Source organism: Gigantopelta aegis, chromosome 7 (genome assembly GCF_016097555.1).
Source record: "Gigantopelta aegis isolate Gae_Host chromosome 7, Gae_host_genome, whole genome shotgun sequence".
Lineage (NCBI taxonomy): Eukaryota > Metazoa > Mollusca > Gastropoda > Neomphalida > Peltospiridae > Gigantopelta > Gigantopelta aegis.
This window is the reverse complement of record NC_054705.1, coordinates 31,454,561-31,470,328: the sequence shown is the minus strand read 5'-3', so window position 1 is coordinate 31,470,328 and position 15,768 is coordinate 31,454,561. Positions and strand designations below refer to the sequence as shown.

General features: G+C 35.8%; 1 protein-coding gene across 1 annotated transcript in view; it reads left to right on the top strand.

Annotated features, from left to right (window-relative positions):
- LOC121377389 overlaps positions 1–15,768 on the top strand; it is a 33,934-nt gene that overhangs the window by 9,564 nt on the left and 8,602 nt on the right. Inside the window, exons 2-6 of the mRNA XM_041505371.1 lie at positions 10,255–10,346; positions 10,945–11,073; positions 12,375–12,445; positions 13,446–13,547; positions 14,343–14,415. Coding sequence (XP_041361305.1) covers positions 10,255–10,346; positions 10,945–11,073; positions 12,375–12,445; positions 13,446–13,547; positions 14,343–14,415 — 467 coding nt within the window. The remainder of the gene's footprint in view (positions 1–10,254; positions 10,347–10,944; positions 11,074–12,374; positions 12,446–13,445; positions 13,548–14,342; positions 14,416–15,768) is intronic.

The window sequence follows — 15,768 nt, the reverse complement described above, 5'->3', positions numbered from 1 at the left end:
TGATGATGTTACACAGGTATGACACAGCTATCCTGTGGGTGCTTGTAACTTACTCCTCATCAGTGTGATATTGTAAACATGGGACGAGGACTATATGCGTGAACAGCTGTAATCTGTAATCAATGACGCTATTTCCGTTATATTGCTACCTAGCGGTCGGTGATCTGTAATTATGTCGTACTGGCTTTGTTTGATTCACTTCATGCATGGCTGACAACAGCTACATATATAGTTTTAACATCCGCTTCACTGCTCTTATGGAAGGTAAATGTTTTAATTTTGTTTTTGTTCAAGCTTCAAGTTTTTCATTTTTCAGATGGCTTTTTTCGATACCTAAATACAGAATTGTTTAGTCTTCTGTTGTATTCTTTTTGAGAGAGTTATATGTATACTCAAGTACAACTTCCTATTTATCAAGTTGTCAGGGCAGGATGTAGCCCAGTGGTAAAGTGCTCGCTTGATTCGCGGTCGGTTTGGGATTGATCCTTGCCAGTAGGCCCATTTGGCTATTGTTTCAGGCAGTGCACCACGACTGGTATTAAAAGGATGTGGTATGTGCTATCTTGTCATGTGGGATGGTGCATATATAATACAAGATCCCTTGTTATTAATGGAAAAATGTAGCAGGTTGCCTCTCTCAGATTATATGTCAAAATTACCAAATGTTTGACATCCAATAGCCGATGATTAATAAATCAATGAACTCTAGTGATGTTGTTAAACAAAACAAGCTTGAAACAAAAACTTTTATCAAGTTTCCAGTTGCTAATGAAAATGTTTCATAATGATAGTCAATAAAAATAAAATAATAGCATGTATGAAGGAATTAAAAAATAATAATACATTTTTAGCTATTTAAAACAAATTGACTTTGTTACTCATTTTCAAACAAATTGCTAGCAAATATGTTTCTGGTAGCGCTTCAGCAAATTCACGGAACTAAATGTGCCTTACCTATCATCATGTTTTCAACGTAATCTGCCATTACAATGAAAAAAAGTAAAAGTTGGTGTTGTTTAAAGACACCACTAGAGCACATTGATTTATTAATCATTGGTTATTGGATATGAAACATTTGACAATTTTGACATAATCTTAGAGAGAAAACACACTTAATTTTTTTCATTAGGTCAACTCAGAGGGTTTTATGTGCACATTTAGAGCAAGCCATTGTAGCGCACGCCTGTCATGGGCACAGGTGCCAGCCTTGACCAGCTCCTCTGTCCAGGACAGGTTTTTTTCATTAGTAGCAAGGGATCTTTTATATGCACTATCCCACAGACAGTAGATCACATACCATGGCCTTTTGATATACCAGTCATGGTCCATTGTCTGGAACGAGAAATAGTCCAATGGGTCCACCATTGGGGATCGAAAGCTAGACCGACCGTGCATCATACGAGCGCCTTACCACTGGGCTACGTCCTGCCAGTCGTTACAATGATTGCTTAGAACAGATAATCATAGAACATGGGGTCAAATTTTTTTTTGCATAAAATTTGAAATCTCAAGGCCTGTTTTTTTTTGTTTTTTTGGTATATATATATATATATATATATATCTGTTAACATGTACTTCATGTACCTGCCATTACCTATCAGCTAGCATATTTCATTTCATTTCAACTTATTTTCATGCTTATATCCAATTGAAGTTCAAGTACGCTGTCCTGGGCACACACCTCAGCTATCTGGGCTATCTGTCCAGAACTGTGAGTTAGTTGTTAGTTGGTTAGTGAGAGAGAAGAGGGTGTAGTAGCCTTACACCTACCCACTGATCTCTTAAGAACTTGTTGTGGGTTGGAGCTGGTACCAGGCTGCGAACCCTGTATCTACAAGCCTGTAGTCCGATGGCTTAACCACAACGCCACCGAGGCCGGTTCTACTATTTTAGACCATTATGCAACCCTAACTCTAGGGACAATCTCAGTATTGGAATTTCTGGGGTTTTGGGGTGGAGTTTTTTGCATAACCTACTTCCATCTCTGAATGCTTTAAAAGTTTAACAGGTGGTTTAAACATGTTTTTATTGCTGTGAAAAAACCCCAGTTTTTGGACTAGGTGACACATTCCCCATAATTTAAAAATAAAATAAAATATATAGTCAGCATGACATGTACATAGTTTTTCTGTCATTCTTGGACACAAGGAAAAGACAAGAAGAAAAGCTAGAGAAGACATATGATAAAGGATGGTGTTTTCCCTAGCTTGTTTTAGCATGGTGCAGCACCATGCCTCAATAGTCTAGCACCATCTTGCCTTAATCAGCACCATGCTGCCCTGAGATTAAACAAGCCTTTTCCACTAATTAATTCTAAAATTGCCTTTATAAAACACCCAAAAAGGTATTATTAATTAATAAAATATGCCTTTTATATCTTTTGCCATTCATTTATTAAAGCAAGCACATAAATTACATTAATGTTTATTTCAATTCATTTTTGTGTATTTTTCATGAAAAACATGTGCCCCGAAAATGGTGAAAATGCCCCAGAAGTGTTTGGGCTACTATACCTTGCCAAATTTCTAGGGAAATCACTAAGGCGTATCATAAAATATTGTTTGTTTCCGGTTACCCGACTGACCCTAATTTGAACCTGCCGACCCTAAAACTTTTTTTGTATATCCAAAAATGTTTTTTTAATATAACAACGATTTCCACGAAAACATTCCAAAACTATCACAAGCACTAATTTGGTGTCATTTAGGGGATAACCCTACTGTGTTTTCTATTTGCGGACGTATATCGGTGGTTTGACTGTCGCAAATTTAGTTTTATTGGCGACCCGTTAGCCACGAAATGTTTTCTTCTAACAATTGATTGATGGAGTTACTTCCCTTCAAATTGAAGTTCGGTAACTTTCGTGAGATATCGGGCGAAGAGTCGGAAAATTGTTTTCACGAATATATGCGATCTTTTCCGATTTACTCTACATCTAGTGTAGCGAGGTGTTCCAATTAATAATAATAATAATAATAATTATATTTAATGATTTACTCCAGCGACAAACTGGCCTTGTAGTAATTTAGTGACCTTCTGATAAACTAGGGGAGGGAATGTATACCGATACTAATGGAGTTTACTGCCAAATCAAATGATTAAATATGTCAGTAAGATCTCAATGCGTTTCGTTAATTTTTGTAAGTGGTCACTGGGAACTTCGCGGGTTTCCTAGTAAAACAGTGTCAGAATGACCATGTGTTTGACGTCCAATAGCTGATGATATTAAAGATAAAAATCAATGTGCTCTAGTGGCATCGTTAAATAAAACAAACTTTACTTTTCAACATTCGTTTGAGCATCCTGAGCATTTGTACTGCATTTCTATTCATTGGACCAATTGATTGCTTCAAGTGCGTACTTTAATACTGGATGCATACAAAATAAAACTAACATTGCAAGTTATAAAATTGGTAAGTCTACCATTTCTTAGATACACTAGGAAAGATAAAATTCATAACATTTTTTTTAAATGTTATTGTTGGACAGATAAATATAGAACCCTTCTTTTCAGTTTTCATTAAAAGAAATTGTTATAACTTATTTACTGGTTTCTATCCAATTAAGGTTCAACCAAGTCTGTCCTGGACCAGTACAGAAGTTAAGTGTTAGTATGAGAGTAAACCTTCTGCCTATTATTAAGCAGCAAGGGGTCTTTTGTATGTACTCTCCCATAGATAGGTTAGCTGCATGTTGCCCTCAAAATCAAAATGCCTTGCTTTTTATAAATTTATAAGTTGCCCATGTAAAACGAAGCCTTTAAACACACCTATGTGGATAGTACTACATATTTGCTTTTTTAAAAATTAAGTTATGAAATAGATATAGAAAATAAAATGGCCATACGGTTTTTGTCCTTTTGAAAATTGTATAATGGAAAAAAAAGCCCTTATATTTAAAACTGCACATAAAATATGCCCCCAAAACGTCACTTTACCATGCCTTACTTCATTTCTAGGGAAAACACTGTGATAAATGGTATTGTTGGTTTGCATAATGCATTTCTATACATGCAGAGGTTATTTTGGATACCGGTAGTCAACACCTTTATTTAATTTCCATAAATAAAATTATTTTCCAAAATAAAATGTTTTTCCTACCTACCTACTCTATATTTTTCCAGCATGTAATAGGAAACGAGTAAAAAAAATCTTTCGGCCTAAGGAAGAATCTTTGTTAACATATAAACAATAATTTATTGCCGGTAGTTTACTAAGTTTAAGTGGGCACTGTATTCTGCGAATTTCATATGATCAATAAAACCAACTGACCTGTATTAAGCAACTGACTGTTTCATTGCACAACATGTATTAAATAAGTATTTTTAAATGTCACATTTTTAAATATCTATAATGTACACCTTTAGGGCCTAAAGTTAATAATTTGTCATCCACGTCATTAAATAAAATCTGACTGAAAGGTTACTTTGTTACATGTAGACATATTTCAGATGTACAAATCTTAAATACTGGCATATAAAGTTTGTTTTGTTTAACGTCACCACTAGAGCACATTGATTTATTAATTATCGGCTATTGAATGTCAAACATTTGGTAATTTTGATATATAGTCTTAAAGAGGAAACCCACTACATTTTTTCCTAATGCAGCAAGGGATCTGTTATATGCACTTTCCCACAGACAGGAAAGCACATACCACGGCCGTTGACCAGTTGTGTTGCACTGGTTGGAACGAGAAAATACTGGCAGATGATGTATACCAGATATAGTTTCATTTTACTATCACTGAGGATTTTACCGACAGCAGTCATTTTTATTCAACAGCACAGATTGGTGTTGTTGATGCTCCTGTTCCACAGCAGTTTATATCTCAAAACCGGCAATTGCTGTTGGTGCCGTCATTAAATTCGAGGGCAAGATGTAGCCCAGTGGTAAAGCGCTTGTTTGATGCGCAGTCGATATGGGATCAATACCTGTCAGTGCACCACGACTGGTATCTCAAAGGCTGTGGTACGTGCTATCCTGTCTATGGGTTGGTGCATATAAAAGATCCCTTGCTGCTAATCAAAAAGAGTACACCATGAAGTGGCGACAGCAGGTTTCCTCCCTCAATATCTTTGTGGTTTTTAACCATTTGTCCAACGCCATATAACCGTATGTAAAATGTGTTGAGTGCGTCGTTAAATAAAACATTTCCTTCCTTCCTTTGTTAAATTCGAGCTCTGGAATAAACAATTTCCCTAAACTATTGCAAAAACTAGATAATGTCTGTTGAGTACATGTAGGTACGTGTTTCTATCATTAAATCAGTTTTTATTTATATACCTTTATGACACTTTGTTAAGTGAATTATTTTTTCCCTAATTAACTAGTATGGTTATAGAACTAACATCTGTGAACAAAGGAATTAAGTACATGTAGTAGTTTTTCTGTTTCTAGGTCACATTTCAAATCAATAACTAACTTGGTGATGTTAATGGACTCATCAGAAATAAATAAATGGTATTTTTGTTACAACAACCCAAATGCATGCAATATGCATGGGGAAAAAAAGACCAACAAACAAAACACATTTTATATGTACTATATTGCCCAATTCCATCAAAGATCCATTAGTTATAAACAAATAATATAGTGCTTTGAATTATTGCTTTTGTTGGGGCACCTTCTCAGTTTGATTTTTTTTTTTTTTAATTCTGGTTTTAGCATACTGTAGATCCTGAAATGAATGCAATCATAATATTAATGTGAAAAATGCGAGTTTGTGTTATTCGCATTAATAATATGACACATTTATTTTTATGCTTTGTCTATGTCCCACGTTATTAAAAAAATAAAAACAACAAAGATTAAAATTCTAATATATTTATAAAACACAACTGGAAAACAATTCATAAGTTAAATATAGAATTGGGTAGATACAAAAATATTGAAAGATAAAAATGAAATAGAAGACGAGTATCACTTTATTCTCTAATGTCCCAGATTCAATAATATAAGAACCAAATTTATAAAACATTATTACCAAAGACATCCAAGCGTTTTTAAACTTATTCAACTTCTAAGTACTGGTAATATTAAAGAACTTAATAACCTCAGGAAATATTTAGTACGAGCAAATAATGTAAGAAATAAATTATTGGAATAAATTGTTTAACACTGTACAATACAGAACCTGCACCTGGTAGCATAAACGTATACTTTACCTCTGGCATATGCTCAATAATGACATATAGCCAAATAATACATTAATTAGTAAAATTGATATGTTGAATTATATATATATGTGTGTGTGTGTGTGTGTGTGTGTGTGTGTGTGTGTGTGTGTGTGTGTGTGTGTGTGTGTGTGTGTGCGTGCGTGCGTGCGTGTGTGCGTGCGTGCGTGCGTGCGTGCGTGCGTGCGTGCGTGCGTGCGTGCGTGCGTGCGTGCGTGCGTGTATATGTATGTAATATTATGTATTCAATAATGTAAATCACTCTCCACCATTATCTTGTACATTATTTATTTATTTTATGTTTATGTTTGTATAATGCTGATAAGTTGTAAAAACTTTAAAGTAATAAAGAATTTGAATCGAAGGCAAGGCAGGCTAATTGCCCAATAGTCCAGCAAGATGACAATTACATTCTTTTGACACCCATCGCGCGTGAATGGGTTTTAGCATGCTAATCCTGAGGTCGACCATTTCTTTGTTTTTACTGTTCAAGTTCACTGTAACTTTGTCTGCATTATGACTTTGATGAAATCACCGTTCACAGATAAGGGATGCATTAATTTCAGGATCTACAGTATGTAAAATACATATTGTGTGTGTTTCTGTTAGTGCATGAACATCCTGTTTGTGAATGTGTGTGCATGTGTGTGTGTGTGTGTGTTTCTGGTGAAGAGTCATTGAAGACCTGTGCTAATACTAATGCACCCCCGCCCTCCCCAACTACTAGATGAAGGAAAAAGAAAGAAATGTTTTATTTAACGACGCACTCAACACATTTTATTTACGGTTATATGGCGTCAGACATATGGTTAAGGACCACACAGATACTGAGAGAGGAAACCTGCTGTCGTCACTTCATGGGCTACTCTTTTCGATTACCAGCAAGGGATCTTTTAAATGCACCATCCCACAGACAGGGTAGTACATACCACAGCCTTTGTTACACCAGTTGTGGAGCACTGGCTGGAACAAGAAATAGGCGTCCACCAACGGGGATCGATCCTAGACCGACCACGCATCAAGTGAACACTTTACCACTGGGCTATATTCCGCCCCCTACTAAACGATGCAGCGTAAATAAACACTTTCTGGTTGTTTCTCAAACTTCTCTTTTATCAGCCTATATTTTTGTGCTTCCTACCCCATCCATTTGTGATAATCCCGCTTCACCCATTTTCAATGATTTTGATATGTTTTTCAAGTGTTCCACCCTACCCATTTGTGATAATCAACACCCCATCCATTTTGATATGTTTTTCAAGTGTTCCACCCTACCCATTTGTGATAATCAACACCCCATCCATTTTGATATGTTTTTCAAGTGTTCCACCCTACCCATTTGTGATAATCAACACCCCATCCATTTTGATATGTTTTTCAAGTGTTCCACCCCACCCATTTGCGATAATCCTGCTTCACCCATTTTGCTATGTTTTTAAAGTGTTCCACAATGCGAACACCTGTGAGCTGAGGTATCGCCTTGTGTTTCTTTGTGTAACAAACTGTAACACACTGACCTACATAGATCCATGTTAGTGTGTAGATCTGCTGGACTGCCACATGGCTAGTATAGTCACAGGTTAACCTGCAGCTATTAATAGACATGATGCATTCTTCACCAGTCAACAGACTTGCATGCATATTGTTTTCTTCGCTTGCAGTATAATGGCTCTGTGTGGACAGAACTCTCTGGCGGAGTCGGCGGAAGTTGTGCCCACAACAGGTGTGCTTGAACAGCTTTCTGATGACTGCCTCAGATCCCCCTAGTGGCTAATATACCCTCTGTGCTCTGGATGTTACTTAGTCAGTCTCTAGGTCAGCCCCCCCCCCCCCCCCCCCCCCCCACACACACACACACACACACACACACACACACACACACACACACACACACACACACACACACACACACACACACACATTCCCCAGTGTTCAGTTTGTTTCTGCTGTGTGTGTGTGGTGGAAGACCCAGCAGAAAGGTGGTATAGTCTTGCATTAGATGATGCCATCGACTGGAGAAGCCAGTAATAACAGTGTATATTAATGCACCTTCCAGTGTGTGTTTTGTTTAATAATTTAATTGGATATTGTGACCTCTTGGTAAACTTAAGAATCGTCATTCTGGTGTCTCTAGTTGGATATAAACATGGAATTTGTAAACAACAACCGTGAACCTTTTGGTAATTTTTTTGGTTTTAATACAGTAGAAGCAACTTCTGTGGCACACAAAAATCAGTGATGGATTCAGAAAATCTATTTAGGCGGGCCCCAATGACATGAGGTGGAATGCCAATGGAACTTTGGGGGAGGTTTGGAGGGGATCGAAAAAAAGAAGAAAATTAATATATAATAAAATTTATAACTGTCGCAAAATTTAGGGGTGGGGGGGGGGGCCCCTGTGGCTCCCCTAGATCGGCTTCTGAAAATATATAGCAATACATGCATAAACATAATTAGTCAAAATGTATTTATAGAAAATGGAATAATGTGCATATTATGACACACCTTTTGTTGTAGAATAAAGACATCTGGACTGGATCTGAATTGACAGAAAGTGTTCATGAATTAGTAAACTAGTAAACTTAAAACAAATTGCATATGCCTAGTTATTTATTACATGAGATTACATGTGTTTCACTAAGATAAATAAAGTTTGCCAGTTTTTAAAATTTGCTCAGTTTCTCAGTGTTAGAGCTAGCTTTGCATTTTAATAATGCAGTTTTTAAAATATACCCTACATGCAGTGACGTAGGAAGATGCCAAAAAGTCGGGGCGCACACTTTTATATTTATACACTTTTACACTATTATAAAGCAAATATAAAGACAAATATCTGAAAAGTGATGGGGGGCACATGCCCTCCCCCCCTTGCCCCCCCCCCCCATTTCCTACGCCAGTGCAGGCTACATGTATCACTCGAAAAATAAAATTTACTTTTAAACCATGTAAGGAAACCCACTCTAAAACATCCATATATAGGTATGTGATATACTAGTATGTACATACAGATATATTTTACAGGTATGTGAACGGTATTTTTGTATGTAATATATGTACATACAGATATATTTTACAGGTATGTGAAAGGTATTTTTGTATGTAATATATGTACATACTGATATAATATACAGGTACAAAGGTTTGTTGCAAGTCTGTTGTATTGAGAAGGTTGTTTAAACATGTCTAAGCCGAAAGTGATGCAAGCTCCAAAGATATTTCATCATAGCTGTATAAGAAATACAAGATGGTACCAGATGCAATGAGGCCAAGGTTACACATGATAAAGTTTATTAATATTCAAAGCTGTATTTAATGTGTATTTAACAAAACTAAGGTTACGTGTACTTATATAAATAATTTCAATAGTATACGACACAAAGGTAGTAATATTTCATTTAGAAGCTGGTGATATTCAAACAAAATAGTATACACAACATAAGTTATTTACTAATGTTTATCCCTTCATTGTAATCATTAAAGCTGCAGACTCTAAATTATTAGCCAGTGTAAAATATTTCCAGCCACTGGTATTGTAATAGTTGTTTGTTTTGAGGTTTTGGGGGGGTGGGGGGGGGGGGGGGGTGGGGGGCAATTGTTAACTTACACATTACTTACAACTTTGTCCATTAATTATCAATTTTGGCAATGAATGAATGTTTAATGAAACCCCAGCAAAAAAAAAAAAAAAAAAAAAAAAAAAAAAAACATCAGCTACTGGGTGTCAGACTATACTGAGAGGCATAAATAACACAATGGGTATTTCACTGAATAATCTCTTATAGAAATGTCAGATCACATATATTAAGTATGTGGACAAATAACATATTGGTAATAATTTTAAGTGAAAGAGGATTTTATTCAAATCAGAGAAAAAATTGAATAAAATTAGTTTTCAGCAAAAAAGCATAACTGATGTGTTTAATGCAACAATCTTTTTGCACATGCATTGCCTGCTTTCGTCTCCCTATAAAAGCAACCGTTGTTTGTGTTTTCTGTCTTTTTTAATATGCCATGGTAAGTAATGTTTTAAAATTGCTGTTTTATTGCCAATAACTCGGAATAAAATTAATATTTTACAGAGTTGAGGCGGGCTCGGCCTCCAAGTAAGAAGAAGCTGGAAGATGAAGTCGAGGGTCTCATGGTTCAAATCCGACAGAAGGAAACAGAAATTGTATCCTCTATTTAATATTACAGAGATCTGTTTTCACTGTTATATTTTGGTTGTAAGTTATAAAGTCAGCTAAATAAATTGAAATACAATAAAGGTTAATTAAATATAATTTTCCAATTATCTTATGCCAGCTCCTCCATCCAAGGCAGAAAAAGGGTTGGGGTGGGTTGGAGGAGGGACCACCTGCACTGGCGAACACAAGAGAGCTCTGGCATCTCGACCAGGATCGGTAGCGGGAGGGGGCAGAGGTAGTGCCAAAAAGTGGCCTCTTAAGACAGGTGCCTCTAAGGGGCATTAGGCTCCTTCCAAATCTGAAGATAATAGATTGGTTCTTGGTTCTATAATCTAATATGTAGCTGGTACAACACCCGCTCCCCTTTGCTGTAATGTTTGAATGTGTTATTTGTTTATAAGCCAACATGACCTGTATACCTTCAGGAACATAACATTTTCGTAAGATTTAGTTAAATGCTTTGACTTAATTCTGTGTGGCACAACATTGGCAGAATCTGTGAACACACAATCTTCTAACTTATCACAATTTGTGAATGTAATTTTTTATTGGTTTAACTGGTTATTTTATCTTGACAAAATTGAGAAATCGTTTGGCGCAAGCAGCCAGATATCTGATTCGAAGAACATCCGTGCCGAGAAAGAGGCCACGATAGAGAGGAGAAAGAAGGTGGACAATGATTTGCGAGCTTTAAACCTGGCCATAACACAGAAGGTATTGGGGTTTTTTCAAAAGTTTGTTTTGTTTAACGAAACCACTAGAGCACATTGATTTATTTATCATTGGTTATTGGATACCAAACATTCAGTATTTTTGACATATAGTCTTAGAGAGGAAACCTGCTAAATTTTTTCATTAGTAGCAAGGGATCTTTTATATGCAATATACCACAGACAGGATAGCACATACCACGTCCTTTAACATACCAGTCGTGGTGCACTGGCTGGAACGACAGATGGTATTGTGTTTTATATTTTGCTACTGATAATATTAGTCTATATCTAGGATTGGGGCGGGACATAGCCCAGTGGTACAGCGCTCGCTTGATGTGCGGTCAGTTTAGGATCGCTCCCAGTCAGTGGACCCATTGGGCTATTTCTCGCTCCAACCAGTGTACCACGACTGTCATATCAAAGGTTGTGGTATGTACTTTCCTGTCTGTGGGATGGTGCATATAAAAGAGCCCTTGCTACTGATGAAAAAATTTAGCGGGTTTCCTCTCTAAGACCAAGTGTCAAAATTACCAAATTTTTGACGTCCAATAAACGATGATTATTAAATCAATCTGCTCTAGTGGTGTTGTTAAACAAAAAAACTTTAACTATATCTAGGATTCATCATGAGTGTTTTTTGAGATGTAAATTTTTTCTAGGCTACATGTATGCTGAGACAAAAACTACACACAGTTGATATATTTTATGTATTAAAAAACACAAGTAGTCAATTTATTTATACTATAACATTTCTAAAATAAGGTTTTAATTTAATATGTAGTAAATGCCTAAAATATATGGTAATCACTAATGACAAAACAATGTAATGTGGCTGTGTTAAACAAACATTATCTTTGTAATATGAGTAATAGTAATAATGTTAGCTGTTAGTCATTTCGGTGGGATGTAGCCCAGTGGTAAAGCATTCGCTTGATGCGCAGTCGGTCTAGGATCGATCCCCATCGGTGGACCCATTGGGCTATTTCTCGTTCCAGCCAGTGCTCCACAACTGGTGTAACAAAGGCTGTGGTATGTACTATCCTGTCTGTGGGATGTTGCATATAAAAGATCCTTTGCTGCCAGTTGAAAAGAGTAGTCCATGAAGTGGCGACAGCGGGTTTCCGCTCAATATCTGTGTGGTCCTTAACCATATGTCTGACGCCATATAACCGTAAATAAAATGTGTTGAGTGCGTAGTTAAATAAAACATTTCCTTCTTTCATTGCTTCCTGTCAGTCATTTCAAATGGTCAAAACATTCAGTGAAGCCCTTTCTGTTAAAAAAAGTGTTTTATCTTTTCAGATGGGTGGTTTGTCAAAGTTACAGTCAAATCTACGCTACAAAGCCGAAGACCGACACAATGAAGCAATCAGGTTGGTGCACTTTGTTTCTAGCTTGTGTTTGTATTTAGCTCTAATCAGATATCTTGATTGTTAACATTCTCACAGCATTATTGAGGTCAAGATCTTAAAGGGACAGACCCTAGATTCAACCCATGAAAATTAACACTTAAGTTTAGTTAATCTACAAACCTGTAACACATTTGGATAAAGTTACAATTCAGTGAAACATGAGTTTCTGACTTTGAAATTTTGAAATACCCTCTAAAAACAGACTGAAACTCGACTCCATAACTGTTACTTCTCAGACGCACGTGCGTTTTGAAAATATGAAAAAGGCATTTTGTGATGTTAAAAACACCAGGATGAACAAAAACACTTCGAATGTACGGAAATTGATAATCTAAACCATATAATCTTAAGTAAAGTATGATTTTAGTTATCAAAAATAATAGTAAAAATTATGCCTTAGTGTTTAAAAAAAAGGGTATGTCCCTTTAACACTTTAATCATTTATTCTCTGAATAATATTCTCTTAAGTCAAAAATATAAATATTTGCATTCCATTGATTTCTTATTTGTGTAGTGTAGTGCTTTTTACCTTTGGTCTAATTTCTAACTTGCCTAGATCTTTGTATACCTGTTCATACACTTACCTTTTTATGACATCCAATAGCCGATGTGTATTTTTGTGCTGGGGTGTCATTAAACATTCATTCATTCACCGTGACACTAGAAACACATCTATTTATAGGATTAGTTTTTCGTTTTAATATAAAATGACAAAAAATTAATGACTAGATTGGTTTTGGTTTATGAAATACATAATTGTTTTTTTTTTATAAACCAAAAACAATGTGGTCATTCTTATGCTTGTTAGATGTGTATGTTACTGTGTGAATTTGAAAAAATAAATTAACATTAGTCATCTTATATTAAGTCATTGTATGCTATTATGGAACTAATTATTATCACTGTTGTGAGGGAGAAAATTACATTATTACCATTTCCACCTGTTTTTCTTTTATTTTAGGAAACTAGAATGGAATTTAAGAGTCCAGAATTTTAAAATTTCTGAGGAAAAGAAGATTGTTGCTGAAATCGACAGTCTGAAAAGATCAAAGAAAAGTTTAGAGTAAGAATAGAAAATATTGTTAAACATTTGCATTTTCTTTGATATTTTATAGCCAAATACAATTATTAAGCCAATCAATAGTAACAAATTAAAGGACATTATATATCCTAATTCTTAAATTGTTTTTGGCAAACATATTTTGAATTGTATTTGTTATATTAAATTTTAGTACTTATTTCTTTATTTAGGGGATAACTTTGTTGTATTTGACAACTTGTGGACATCACTGCTGGTTTTAATGTCGTAAATGGATTTGATAAGCACTAAAATCGGAGTCGCAATAGTATTTTTTAGTCTTTTTTGTTTGTTTGTTTTGTACAGTGTTTTCCATAGGAGTAGAGTACTAGGGTGGTATTAAACAAACATTTCCTTCCTTAATTGGTCCATCAAAGGCCATGGTATGTGCTATCCTGTCTATGGGATGGTGCATATAAAAGATCCCTTGCTGCTAAACGAAAAGAGTAGTCCATGAAGTGGCGACAGCTGGTTTCCTCCCTCATTATCTGTGTGGTCCTTAACCATATGTCCGATGCGATATAACCGTAAATAAAAAATGTGTTAAGTGCATCGCTAAATAAAACCTTTCCTTCTTCCTTCCTTAACTGCAGTCATTTTGGTGATATTGTGCATGATTTGGGCGATGGAGTTTTTAACCCTTGAAATTCAGATAATTTTATGACAGCAGTTTAGTACAAATGATAACAAAGTAAATACCTAGTAAAGATAGAAATACCAAGAGTTGGTGGGGTTTTAACAGTTTAAATTAAATATATAATTGTATTATTTTCATTGCAGCCAGTACATGACATTAAAGAAAGAGATAGATGGAATGAGAGACAGGCAAAGAAGAATGAGAGAAGAACGAGATGTAAGTTGTAGCAATATTTTTATCATTATTGTGAATGAACGACAGTATTATTGTGAGACATACACAGGGCTCGAACTTAAGAATTTGTCTCCCTCGGCAATTTAAAAACAAAATTGCAGTGGGTAAAACAGCCCACCGATGGCAATTTTATAGCCTGCCCATGACAGTTTAAAAAATAAAAGACTTTTGAAGCTAATAAATAAAACTGAAAGGTTGTTTTGCTGTATGTAGACATATTTTAAATGTCGTAATGTTATATACTGGCAGATATTGTACACCAGGTGTAAACATTTTGCCATCATTGAGAAGCTTTACTGATTGCACTTTTGTGCCATGTGTGATGCTCCCTACCTCTGTAATTTATATCTCAACTTTATATCGTTATGTTCGAGCCCTGCATATGCATATTATGTTTGTGTTTTATTAATTATTCTAATAGAAAAAAGTAGCTTGTGGAATGTAGGCAGTGGATTTGCTCTCTAATTATCTCAGTAGTCGTCAGCCATGTCTGATGCCATATAACTATTATAACCATAGTTAACCTGTGTTGTGTTAAACAGTGTGCGATTTTGAGGAGAGTCCAGGAGCCTGAGGCTCGCAAAAAATCATATCGGACTCTAGCTTGGCTAGCATACGAGCCCGAGGCTCGCAAAAAATCATATCGGACTCTCTAGCTTGGCTAGCATAGGAGCCCGAGGCTCGCAAAAAATCATATCGGACTCTCTAGCTTGGCTAGCATAGGAGCCCGAGGCTCACAAAAAATCATATCGGACTCTCTAGCTTGGCTAGCATAGGAGCCCAAACGGCTCGTAAAAATTATTTGTACAAATTACATTGACTCTTCGAAATGACACAGTCATCATATATATCAAAATCATAGGAAACCACAGTCTTGAATAGCAATCTTTTCCATGGTTTCATGCACAACATTTAGTGTATCTTCTGTTCTACTGGAGACGCATGGCAAGGCTTGCTGGGTTGGTGGTGGGCTGTAAAGATTTGCAAACAGGGAGTCCTTATGACACTTAAAATTTTTAAGCAAAATCGCACACTGGTTAAATAAAACATTCCTTTCTCTGTTATTAATTATACACATGTGTAAAGTTAATGGTGTCGTGGTACTGTACGGTTATGTTCTTTTTAAGCAGTTTATAAATGTTATAAATGTTTTTACTTTTTCAAAAGTGGTCTCATTACCTGTACTGAGTAGTGTTGCCCGTGGCAACTCCACTTTGTGGTACACTTGCGCTTGAGATATGTGATTTAACACCAGTCTACTCTTAAGAAAAACAAAATGAGATGACACTATAAGACGAGGCTTTTAGAATTTTTATTAAATCCACTGGTCATTGG